Here is a 13,074-nt window from a genome sequence, read left to right as displayed (position 1 = left end):
TTGGACCAATGGAAAGGCCGGTATGTAAATACTGCGCTCTGGTAGGAAGTGAAGTCGTGGGGTGCGGAGCTAACTGGAGCTACAAGAGGAGCTAAGAGGAGCTAACTGAAGCTAACTTAAGCTACGAGAGGAGCTAAGAGGAGCTAACTGAAGCCAAGAGAGGAGCTAACTGGAGCTGACTGAAGATAACTGGAGTTAACTGAAGCTACGAGAGGAGCTAAGAGCATAGATATATAACGTTAGGAGCTAACTGGAGCTAACAGGAGCTAACTGGGCTCTGGACCGGAGGACAACAGCTACATAAACGAGCAGCAAACCGATGACATGTCACGGATGTAACGTTAACACGTCGTGTGGAGCAGCAGCGAGCTGTTTGTGTTTAAGTCTCCCAGCTGAGGTGAGTTACTGTTGTGTTAACTAGCTAACAGCTGCGATGCTGCTGCTGCCCATAAGTTACAGTAGCTAACTGTATACTGATGCAGCCTCGTTACATCGGTCAGTAACGGATCAAAACGGACCGTTACATCTTCTGTGTCTCAGGATAAACAGTAGAAAACCTGCAGTTCAACAGGAAACAGTCGCTACAGGCCAGTTAGCGCTAATGCTAATGCTAATGTTGGTGTTGGTGTTGGAGTTTACTGTTAGTGTAACTTAGTAGTGTCAGTGTTAATGTGAATGTTACTGTCACTGTTAATGTTAGTCTTTATGTAGTGTTAGTGTTAATGTTAATGATGGTGTTAATAATAGTGTTAGCGTTAGCATTAATGTTAGTGTTGATAGTTTCAGTGTTAATGTTAATGATACTGTTAATAGTGTTAGCCTTAGCATTAATAATAGTGTTGTTAGTGTTAGTGTTAACATTAACAGCTGGACAGTTCATTCAGTCGTTAAAGGAGCAGAAAATATATAAAAACACATTCTAATTTAATGTTTTTAAAGGTATAGTACGTAGGAATCCCCCCCATCTAGCGGTGCGGTTGCATATCTGAACGTAGGCTATTCTTGATGTTGCATTCGGGTGAAATGGGGCAGACGTCAGACAGACAACAGACGCTGCATGTAACAGGATAAACAAGCGTCTATGTAAACAAGTGGTCTGACAACATGTTGTCATGGTGATGTGGTATTGTTTTAGTAAAACGACATCCGGTTGGTTTGCCGACGGCCGTCTGCCTGACTGCACCTGAATGCAACATCGGTGCCTCCGTCCTTCCTCACACTACACAGTGGTGACAGTTTTAACAGGCCGTTTCCGTGGTTACCTACGGTCACATATTTGATTTTTGATAATAAAAAGCCAAATAAGTTACATACTGGGGGTTTTAACGATAGTGTCAGTTTTTATGTAAATGTGTGTGAAGCCTGTTCCTCTCCTCTCAGTAACTGACCAGAGAACAGTTTGTGTCTAATATTTGTGACAAACAAGTAGGAAAAGCTCATTAAAGCTCTTTTAGCATCGTTTAGTAGTGAAGTGACACAAACACTTGTTCACCTGGACTGAGCTCTGCAGATACACTCACATACAGTCAGATAACGTCAGATATATAGATAAATAGCGTAGATGTAGTGTGTAGTCAGATACAGTCAGATATAGATATTTAGTGTAAAGTGTAGCCGGTATAGGTGTGTAGCTGCAGGTTTCCTGCTTTTCTGAACATCAGTGTTGAGACCAAACCGAGATGTGAGAAATCAGATTATTCAGCAGTTTGATGGATAAAGAAAGTAAAAGCTGAGTAAAGGAGTCTGATGATGTGATGTGGTCCGAGGCTTTCACACTTTTACACATTTCTTCTGTCAGTAAGAGTCACTGGATGTTTGTGTGTTTGATGTTCTGCTGTTCAGGTTCGACCGCTTCACTGTGACTCGCTGTCAGACTTCTGAAACAGACTCGTACAGACCACGTAAGTAAAGGCTCTTTTAGGGTTAACCTGGTTTATCATTGCAAAACACTGTCTATTGTCTGTTGTCTCGTTAACACAACATCCTGTTTTGTATCAGCAGCAGACACTCTGGACTTTCTGTTCTTCCTCTTTTTTATTCGGTACTTTTAGATGTTTCATGTTAGAAACTTGGTCAACGTTTCACTGGATGTTTTGATGTAGCTGTATCTCTGTATCTGTGACTTGTGCGTCCATGTCACAGACTGTTGAACCACAGCGGCTCTGCTGAGTGTAACGACCTATTGAAATAATCAGATAACCGTAGCGAGGCCTCTCATAGGCCCATGTAAGATGTAATGTGATAAAGATAAGTGTGTTAAATAAACCGGACATTGTTCCCACCTTCTCTCCTCCCAGATCTGTTCCTGGAAGCCTCTGGCACGGAGAAGAAGATTTAGGTCAGTCTTCACTACTTCACTGGATAGTTCACTTAATCACATTTAACCAAGAACTCAGGACTAGAATTGTGTTAATTATTTCACTGGCATGTAAATACTCCTAAATATACACAAATTCGGCGAAATAACCGTTAGTGGAGCAGCCGCCATTACTGTGGTGACAGCTCCCAGTCAGGCAGCGATGGGTTCTGTGCGCGAAGCATTTGAATGCAAGCGCCAAGAAGTGGACCTTTTCTCTTCTGTAAATATGTCTAGGAAGGCTGGGAGGACACGTGCCGTCCTCGACTGCTCTAATATCAGCAAAACACAGCCCCTTACTTCAGGAGGAGTGTCCGTGTTTAGACCGTAACGTTACGTACAGCGTGTCATCAGCAGCAGCAGCAGCAGCTGCAGCCGCCAGCGACGCAGTCACAGCTAGTGTTGCACCGATTCCATTTTTTGGCCCCCGATACGATACCGATTCCGATACCCGGCTGTGCAGTATCTGCCGATACCGATACCACACACAAAGCCGCCGACACTGAGCTGCCTGAGGAGTTTTAATGCAGCCTAAACGCAGCTCAAATCGACCCGGTGTCTCAGCACGGACCAAGCTTTGATAAACACACCAGATCCGCGTCGGTTTACAGTATCCTCCCGTATACGGCAGCTCAGTGTCGGCGGCTTTTTGACTCGTTACACACTGGTCTCTGTGTTTTAGAGATGGTACAGCCTGAGGCCAGTATACAGCAGGTAACAGTGTTGTTGTCTCTTTTCACCTCCTCTCTCCCTTGTGTGCTCAGTGCGCTGCTCAGTGCGGTGCGCACACATTTAAATAGAGATCCCGCTACTTTATGTTGCTTTGCTTGTTTACATTTCACAAAAAACTCATAGAAAAGGATTAACTGCAATTAATTTAATTGTTTACATCCTTACTTGGCTTGGCATGCACTGAACACATGTGATCACACAGCAGTGAGTGTCGGGCGAGAGAAGACACAAGGCGCAGCGTTCATATTAGTTATCAGTAAATGGCATCGGTGCGTCATTTGTTAGTACTCGCCGATACCGATGCCAGCATTTTAGTGCCGTGTCGGGCCCCCTACCGATACTAGTATCGGTATCGGTGCAACACTAGTCACAGCTGACCTGTACAACCTGGCTACTCTCCCTTCTCACCGTTACCTTCACATCGTGGTAAAAGTGGACGGTCTGTGAATGTCTCACTGATCCCTTCAACATGATGTGATCATGGTCGTCTAAAAGCCGGTGTAAAATATGTCCGACCCATCCGGAGCTCAGGTCATTTTGACCATCAATCAGAGACCTGTAATTGACGTTTTTTCTGATCATCTGAGGCAGTTCAACTGATCAATAAAATGTTCTTGAATATCTAAAACAAAGCACAAGTTGTTGTTTTTATTCATGTAGCCTGTCCACATGATAAAATATCGCTGCTGGCTTGCTATCGTCAGCACGCATAACGTACCGGTATGTTATTGTTTATGATACAGTCTCTTATCTCTCTGTTACTCTAATCCTTCCTGCTAATCGCTCAAACAAATTATTAGTTCCTAAATTAATATCGGTATTCATGTAAGATACCTTAATCAGTTACTGGGGGGCACTAAACATCACAAATGCAGCCTATTTATGATGCTGTCATAAGTTGCGTTTCCATCCACCTTTTTTTATTCGCATTTTCAAAAATTGCGAATAAATACTTGAATGGAAACGCCAGAAATTCGAAAAATGGATTTGTCAGCGTATCGATTAAAGGAAATGCGAGTTTTTGTGATGGAAACAGATGATGTGAATTGAGGCAGAGTTTGTGGGTGAAGCTGCTGGACTTCACCCAGCGACGCCCCGGTGTCCCAGCTCTCCTCTCTGCACCGCAACACAAACGCTCCGTAACCCGTAATCTTTTGTTCACACGCCGTAACATCGTTATGTAACTTATTGATGTTTCACCGGCTTCGTATGTAAACAGATGCACATGGAGGAGAGGAGCGTCACCAAAACAGCGGAAAAGCGAGCGGACTGTCACAGTTCCTACTGTCTTTCTGTGTAAATATCTCATGTTACAACATGAAAACCTGCGTCTTCTAGTGCGGCCTATATAATATACAGTATTTTCTTTTAAAATTTAGCTGGTGCAGCTTATACAGGTGAGTCTATAGTCCGGAAAGTAAGTAAATTGTCCATGATGTTGAGTGTCAGCTGAGTGTCAACTGTTGTCATGGATACATTCACGCTCTCTTATGACGTAATCTCACGGCGCACCACTCCTCCTAATCGCAAAACACTAATGAATGGAAACGGTCATAAATTCGCTTTGCTTTTTGCGCATTTTCACAAAATCCGCTTTTAAATTCGATACGACTTGGATGGAAACCCAACTATAGAGAATCAGGTTACTATGACTGACACATGTCACCGCAGCGATGGCGCCGCTGCAAGATGGCGGCGTACACAAATCACTCGCCGAATTCGTGTAAACGTGTTTCTGAAATGCATGTGTCTGAATGAAGTGCACTCCCTTTGTTTTTCCTCCTCAGAGTAACCATGAACAGCCACGAGGCCGACGTGAACACGCTCTCTCCCGAGCTGCCGGCCATGTTTGACGGCATGAAGCTGGCTGCCGTGGCGACGGTGCTCTACGTCATCGTCCGCTGCCTGAACCTCAAGAGCCCCACGGCCGCCCCCGACCTCACCTACCAAGACACGGCGCTCAACCGCTTCCTGCTCAAGTCCTGTCCTCAGCTCACCAAAGAGTAAGTTCCTCTAGTCCTCAGCTAGTTCCTCTAGTCCTCAGCTCACCAGAGAGTAAGTTCCTCTAGTCCTCAGCTAGTTCCTCTAGTCCTCAGCTCACCAGAGAGTAAGTTCCTCTAGTCCTCAGCTCACCAGAGAGTAAGTTCCTCTAGTCCTCAGCTCACCAGAGAGTAAGTTCCTCTAGTCCTCAGCTAAAGAGTAAGTTCCTCTAGTCCTCAGCTCACCAGAGAGTAAGTTCCTCTAGTCCTCAGCTCACCAAAGAGTAAGTTCCTCTAGTCCTCAGCTAGTTCCTCTAGTCCTCAGTTAAAGAGTAAGTTCCTCTAGTCCTCAGTTAAAGAGTTAGTTCCTCTAGTCCTCAGCTCACCAGAGAGTAAGTTCCTCTAGTCCTCAGTTAAAGAGTTAGTTCCTCTAGTCCTCAGCTCACCAAAGAGTAAGTTCCTCTAGTCCTCAGCTAGTTCCTCTAGTCCTCAGCTCACCAGAGAGTAAGTTCCTCTAGTCCTCAGCTAGTTCCTCTAGTCCTCAGCTCACCAGAGAGTAAGTTCCTCTAGTCCTCAGCTCACCAGAGAGTAAGTTCCTCTAGTCCTCAGCTCACCAGAGAGTAAGTTCCTCTAGTCCTCAGCTAAAGAGTACGTTCCTCTAGTCCTCAGCTCACCAGAGAGTAAGTTCCTCTAGTCCTCAGCTCACCAAAGAGTAAGTTCCTCTAGTCCTCAGCTAGTTCCTCTAGTCCTCAGTTAAAGAGTAAGTTCCTCTAGTCCTCAGTTAAAGAGTTAGTTCCTCTAGTCCTCAGCTCACCAGAGAGTAAGTTCCTCTAGTCCTCAGTTAAAGAGTTAGTTCCTCTAGTCCTCAGCTCACCAAAGAGTAAGTTCCTCTAGTCCTCAGCTAGTTCCTCTAGTCCTCAGCTCACCAGAGAGTAAGTTCCTCTAGTCCTCAGCTAGTTCCTCTAGTCCTCAGCTCACCAGAGAGTAAGTTCCTCTAGTCCTCAGCTCACCAAAGAGTAAGTTCCTCTAGTCCTCAGCTAGTTCCTCTAGTCCTCAGCTCACCAGAGAGTAAGTTCCTCTAGTCCTCAGCTAGTTCCTCTAGTCCTCAGCTCACCAGAGAGTAAGTTCCTCTAGTCCTCAGCTCACCAGAGAGTAAGTTCCTCTAGTCCTCAGCTCACCAGAGAGTAAGTTCCTCTAGTCCTCAGCTAAAGAGTAAGTTCCTCTAGTCCTCAGCTCACCAGAGAGTAAGTTCCTCTAGTCCTCAGCTCACCAAAGAGTAAGTTCCTCTAGTCCTCAGCTCACCAGAGAGTAAGTTCCTCTAGTCCTCAGCTAGTTCCTCTAGTCCTCAGTTAAAGAGTAAGTTCCTCTAGTCCTCAGTTAAAGAGTTAGTTCCTCTAGTCCTCAGCTCACCAGAGAGTAAGTTCCTCTAGTCCTCAGTTAAAGAGTTAGTTCCTCTAGTCCTCAGCTCACCAAAGAGTAAGTTCCTCTAGTCCTCAGCTAGTTCCTCTAGTCCTCAGCTCACCAGAGAGTAAGTTCCTCTAGTCCTCAGCTCACCAGAGAGTAAGTTCCTCTAGTCCTCAGCTCACCAGAGAGTAAGTTCCTCTAGTCCTCAGCTCACCAAAGAGTAAGTTCCTCTAGTCCTCAGCTCACCAGAGAGTAAGTTCCTCTAGTCCTCAGCTCACCAGAGAGTAAGTTCCTCTAGTCCTCAGCTAAAGAGTAAGTTCCTCTAGTCCTCAGCTCACCAGAGAGTAAGTTCCTCTAGTCCTCAGCTCACCAAAGAGTAAGTTCCTCTAGTCCTCAGCTAGTTCCTCTAGTCCTCAGTTAAAGAGTAAGTTCCTCTAGTCCTCAGTTAAAGAGTTAGTTCCTCTAGTCCTCAGCTCACCAGAGAGTAAGTTCCTCTAGTCCTCAGCTAGTTCCTCTAGTCCTCAGCTCACCAAAGAGTAAGTTCCTCTAGTCCTCAGCTCACCAGAGAGTAAGTTCCTCTAGTCCTCAGCTCACCAAAGAGTAAGTTCCTCTAGTCCTCAGTTAAAGAGTTAGTTCCTCTAGTCCTCAGCTCACCAAAGAGTAAGTTCCTCTAGTCCTCAGCTCACCAAAGAGTAAGTTCCTCTAGTCCTCAGCTAGTTCCTCTAGTCCTCAGTTAAAGAGTAAGTTCCTCTAGTCCTCAGTTAAAGAGTTAGTTCCTCTAGTCCTCAGCTCACCAGAGAGTAAGTTCCTCTAGTCCTCAGTTAAAGAGTTAGTTCCTCTAGTCCTCAGCTCACCAAAGAGTAAGTTCCTCTAGTCCTCAGCTCACCAGAGAGTAAGTTCCTCTAGTCCTCAGCTCACCAAAGAGTAAGTTCCTCTAGTCCTCAGTTAAAGAGTAAGTTCCTCTAGTCCTCAGCTCACCAAAGAGTAAGTTCCTCTAGTCCTCAGCTCACCAGAGAGTAAGTTCCTCTAGTCCTCAGCTCACCAGAGAGTAAGTTCCTCTAGTCCTCAGCTCACCAGAGAGTAAGTTCCTCTAGTCCTCAGCTCACCAGAGAGTAAGTTCCTCTAGTCCTCAGCTCACCAAAGAGTAAGTTCCTCTAGTCCTCAGCTCACCAGAGAGTAAGTTCCTCTAGTCCTCAGCTCACCAGAGAGTAAGTTCCTCTAGTCCTCAGCTAAAGAGTAAGTTCCTCTAGTCCTCAGCTCACCAGAGAGTAAGTTCCTCTAGTCCTCAGCTCACCAAAGAGTAAGTTCCTCTAGTCCTCAGCTCACCAGAGAGTAAGTTCCTCTAGTCCTCAGCTAAAGAGTAAGTTCCTCTAGTCCTCAGCTCACCAGAGAGTAAGTTCCTCTAGTCCTCAGCTCACCAAAGAGTAAGTTCCTCTAGTCCTCAGCTAGTTCCTCTAGTCCTCAGTTAAAGAGTAAGTTCCTCTAGTCCTCAGTTAAAGAGTTAGTTCCTCTAGTCCTCAGCTCACCAGAGAGTAAGTTCCTCTAGTCCTCAGTTAAAGAGTTAGTTCCTCTAGTCCTCAGCTCACCAAAGAGTAAGTTCCTCTAGTCCTCAGCTCACCAGAGAGTAAGTTCCTCTAGTCCTCAGTTAAAGAGTAAGTTCCTCTAGTCCTCAGCTCACCAAAGAGTAAGTTCCTCTAGTCCTCAGCTCACCAGAGAGTAAGTTCCTCTAGTCCTCAGCTCACCAAAGAGTAAGTTCCTCTAGTCCTCAGTTAAAGAGTAAGTTCCTCTAGTCCTCAGCTCACCAAAGAGTAAGTTCCTCTAGTCCTCAGCTCACCAGAGAGTAAGTTCCTCTAGTCCTCAGCTAAAGAGTAAGTTCCTCTAGTCCTCAGCTAAAGAGTAAGTTCCTATAGTCCTCAGCTAAAGAGTAAGTTCCTCTAGTCCTCAGCTCACCAGAGAGTAAGTTCCTCTAGTCCTCAGCTCACCAGAGAGTAAGTTCCTCTAGTCCTCAGCTCACCAAAGAGTAAGTTCCTCTAGTCCTCAGCTAAAGAGTAAGTTCCTCTAGTCCTCAGCTAAAGAGTAAGTTCCTCTAGTCCTCAGCTAAAGAGTAAGTTCCTATAGTCCTCAGCTAAAGAGTAAGTTCCTCTAGTCCTCAGCTAAAGAGTAAGTTCCTCTAGTCCTCAGCTCACCAGAGAGTAAGTTCCTCTAGTCCTCAGCTCACCAGAGAGTAAGTTCCTCTAGTCCTCAGCTCACCAGAGAGTAAGTTCCTCTAGTCCTCAGCTCACCAGAGAGTAAGTTCCTCTAGTCCTCAGCTCACCAGAGAGTAAGTTCCTCTAGTCCTCAGCTAAAGAGTAAGTTCCTCTAGTCCTCAGCTCACCAGAGAGTAAGTTCCTCTAGTCCTCAGCTAAAGAGTAAGTTCCTCTAGTCCTCAGCTCACCAAAGAGTAAGTTCCTCTAGTCCTCAGCTCACCAGAGAGTAAGTTCCTCTAGTCCTCAGCTCACCAGAGAGTAAGTTCCTCTAGTCCTCAGCTAAAGAGTTAGTTCCTCTAGTCCTCAGCTCACCAGAGAGTTAGTTCCTCTAGTCCTCAGCTCACCAGAGAGTAAGTTCCTCTAGTCCTCAGCTAAAGAGTAAGTTCCTCTAGTCCTCAGCTCACCAGAGAGTAAGTTCCTCTAGTCCTCAGCTAAAGAGTTAGTTCCTCTAGTCCTCAGCTCACCAAAGAGTAAGTTCCTCTAGTCCTCAGCTCACCAGAGAGTAAGTTCCTCTAGTCCTCAGCTAAAGAGTAAGTTCCTCTAGTCCTCAGCTCACCAGAGAGTAAGTTCCTCTAGTCCTCAGCTCACCAGAGAGTAAGTTCCTCTAGTCCTCAGCTCACCAGAGAGTAAGTTCCTCTAGTCCTCAGCTCACCAAAGAGTAAGTTCCTCTAGTCCTCAGCTCACCAGAGAGTAAGTTCCTCTAGTCCTCAGCTCACCAAAGAGTAAGTTCCTCTAGTCCTCAGCTCACCAGAGAGTAAGTTCCTCTAGTCCTCAGCTCACCAAAGAGTAAGTTCCTCTAGTCCTCAGCTAAAGAGTAAGTTCCTCTAGTCCTCAGCTCACCAAAGAGTAAGTTCCTCTAGTCCTCAGCTCACCAAAGAGTAAGTTCCTCTAGTCCTCAGCTCACCAGAGAGTAAGTTCCTCTAGTCCTCAGCTAAAGAGTAAGTTCCTCTAGTCCTCAGCTAAAGAGTAAGTTCCTCTAGTCCTCAGCTCACCAGAGAGTAAGTTCCTCTAGTCCTCAGCTAAAGAGTAAGTTCCTCTAGTCCTCAGCTCACCAAAGAGTAAGTTCCTCTAGTCCTCAGCTCACCAGAAAGTAAGTTCCTCTAGTCCTCAGCTCACCAGAGAGTAATGCCCAATTCCAATCCAAATCCGCTATTGAAAACCACGTTAACTTAATAAAATAAAATAAAATGTAATGAAGACTGATCGGTTAATTGTAAAACATTTATTTATTGATGTAAATGTGGTGATTTCTGTATGTAGGCTACAGAGCCCCCAGGCAGCTGCTTCTGTGTCCAAAACACATGAAGCTTCACTTTTAATTCAAACTAATTAATGCGACAATTGTTACATTTCATCAATGAGACCAGCATTCATCTCCTAAAAGGAATGTAACTATGCGGCGGTAAACCTTTAAAAACCTGCGGGTAAGTTAATAGCGATGGTTTTCTCCCCCGGGATGACGACGGAGGTTGGCCGGCTGACCAGCTCTCTGGACGGGTGGTGTCTCCGTGACGAGCCGTTGATCTGCTCCACAGGTGGAGGCTCCACCGTGGAGCTTCACTTCTCCCAAAAACATCGGACAGCCTCATGTGGATAAACCGACCGCACATTGGGGATCTAAACAGCTACTTTCTCGCATGAAAAAATATTAAAACTTAACAAAATGACGTAATAACAGCGCTACAGTGAGAAATAAATCAGCTGCCGGTTGCCGCAAGATGCATTCTGGGAAACTTGCCATAGCCCTCGGTCCGTAGTGTGCCCCTGAAAAATCTCCGTTCCCCCTAACCCTCGTCTGAACCAGAATTGGGACACCCCTACCACTTCACGTGAACGCACAAAACGAAGGGTTAGGGCCAAGGGCTAGGGCTAAGGGGAGAATCGGAATTCACCCTAAGTTCCTCTAGTCCTCAGCTAAAGAGTAAGTTCCTCTAGTCCTCAGCTAAAGAGTAATTGACGATTAATTAATTGGGGGCGTTTTAATACCGTAATTAACAAGTAATTGTGACATGGCTAATTGGGGGTGATCCCACAGATAGACTGGGATCGTCACACTTCCAATATAAACTCAGATTTGCATCATGATGTTGCTTCTCCCTCGAGGACGACTGTGTCTGCTAAGATTTGAATATTCGGTCTAAACTGATGCAAACCACTGGTCGCTGCTCGCGTGCTGCGGCCTGTTGACAAAGGAAAGTTCAACACAAATGCATCAGACAAGACTCAACAGTTTTTATTTTGCAGCAGCAGCCAACACAGTTAAATAGAGTCAAGATAGACGTGTATTGATTTCTCTATTTAATCACTGAAGGTTTCAGCAGAAACCATGTAGTCTGTATTTACTGTTAGCCAGTGTAATATTATCTTTCTCTGGACTTTGATCTGAGCTGCATCACAGTAAACCAGTGTCTCTGACCATGTTTACATCCACATGTTCTTATTCACATTAAGCAATGTCAAATTAAAAATGCCTAATGGAAACAGTACTGTCATGAATATCGATAAGAAGTCAATACGGTCGATTAATCAGATTTAATCTTGATCGGTACAAAGTTTAGGGGACAAATGCCGATGGAAACAGTTCTTTGGAGGATAAATGCGAGTTGCGATCGTGTTTTATGTTGATTCCTCTACGTGTTCCCAAGTCCCAAGGTCTTTGATGGAAACGCACTTGAACCGGCATTATTCCCATTCATATTTTTATCGATCTTTCTTGAGATAATTCGATCGACAAAGTGGATGGAAACATGGTTTCTGTTTCCTGTCTTGGGTTTAATAGCTGTGAAGCATGAGAAGGTCACAAGGGTTTACTCCCAAAAAATCGCCCAAATTCCAAGAGAGATGAGAACCTATTCTTTGGCTGTAAAGGAATGTAAAAAGGAATGTTTCCATCAATATCGGCTGTGAAGGAGACCCGGTGTGTTCAGCTATCACCAGTCAACGCCCTCAGTTACAACATCTGAGGTGGGGAACAGAGACAAGGTGTGTTTACAAGTGTTACCTCATGGCCACGTGCTTATCTCCTGTCCACGTTACAACAATGAGGTCATCCTCCTCTTAGTCATCAGGTCGTAAACCTGGAGAGCAGCTTCTAGAAACGAGTGGTTAATCTGCAGATGGAGGTGAAGAGCAGTTTCTAGAAACGAGTGGTTAATCTGCAGCTTCTAGAAACGAGTGGTTAATCTGCAGCCGGAGGTTTTAGTTTAGTTTTATTATGGATCCCCATTAGTCCTCACCTTGGTTCTTCCTGGGGTCCAGACACTCATATGTGACAATCAAAACATAATACAATAACTTACAGAATTAGATAAATGACAAAACAACAAAATAAAACAAAATAATAAGAATAAAAAATATTTTACAAATACAAACCAACTTTGACTTTTCAAAACCTTAAAAAAATGTAAGTTCTTTACTAATAATGGCCTACCGTAGATGACCATTTATTAGCCCGGGCGTTTAATATGCTAAATCGACTTGGACCCCGGGCGTTTATAAGAACCAGGCGCGTATTTGCAACAGGCTACAATTTATTTTTGCAATGAGCAGCACCAGACCATCATGCAAAGAACAAGGAGGTCACCATAGCACCACTGGAACAAAACTACTTTTCCCCCGACGCATCTTTATTGACATCAGACAATAAATAAAAAGACAGTTTGTCTGTGTAACCGCGACACAGGGAGCTGGTCAGAGCAGTGTTATGAACGTTAACGGAAGGGGGGTCGATCGCGGTCATTTCAACACTGTACATTAGCGCATTTATCTATATCCCTCAGTCTAGCGCGCCTGTGTTTGTGTGTCTGTGTGTGCGCCTGCATGCGAGAGAGAGAGAGAGAGCGAGAGGAGGGGCTGACTGACTGACAGAGGTGAGAGCCGGTGAAGCGCTGTTAAAAAAAACTTTTGTTTTCTGTGCAAGGCTATGGTAAACACTTAATCGCCCAGCCGTTTAATTGAACTGGCGTTTATTATGACCCCGGCGGCTGTTAGAGCACAGGCGCGTATTTGCACGCGGGCTATTATTTGGTCATCTACGGTATTTTCTTTTCTTTTTGAATCTCCATTTATTTTCAATGTTGGTCATATATGGTGGGAGCCTATTCCAATATGTCACTGCTCTGTACATGACAGTTCTCCTAAATGCCTCAGTTCTTGGTAGAGGCAGGGTGAAATGAGCACTCAATGCATGCCTTGTTGCATAGCCGTGCCTTTCGTTGGTAGTTTGTAGCTGCAACACCAAATTATTAGGTTTTCCCACATGATAAATATTAAACAGAAATGTGACCAAACTATAAGCAAATCTTGTGGTGGAGGTGATTACATCATCACTAGACGGTCTGTGATCGACAGCTCTGTG

General features: G+C 44.9%; 2 protein-coding genes across 2 annotated transcripts in view; both read left to right on the top strand.

The window, feature by feature from the left end:
- dtwd1 (DTW domain containing 1) overlaps positions 1–13,074 on the top strand; it is a 376,654-nt gene that overhangs the window by 231,505 nt on the left and 132,075 nt on the right. The window lies entirely within an intron of this gene.
- The window catches only part of LOC311002558 (monoacylglycerol lipase ABHD2), a 37,020-nt gene continuing 24,017 nt past the window's right edge, over positions 72–13,074 (top strand). The window contains exons 1-4 of the mRNA XM_083993958.1: positions 72–397; positions 1,843–1,901; positions 2,298–2,338; positions 4,876–5,091. Coding sequence (XP_083850084.1) covers positions 4,883–5,091 — 209 coding nt within the window. The 5' untranslated portion in view covers positions 72–397; positions 1,843–1,901; positions 2,298–2,338; positions 4,876–4,882. The remainder of the gene's footprint in view (positions 398–1,842; positions 1,902–2,297; positions 2,339–4,875; positions 5,092–13,074) is intronic.

The sequence above is a fragment of the Trachurus trachurus genome (assembly GCF_905171665.1).
Source record: "Trachurus trachurus genome assembly, chromosome: 3".
Lineage (NCBI taxonomy): Eukaryota > Metazoa > Chordata > Actinopteri > Carangiformes > Carangidae > Trachurus > Trachurus trachurus.
Note: the sequence above shows the minus strand (reverse complement) of the source record. Positions and strands in the feature narration are given on the sequence as shown.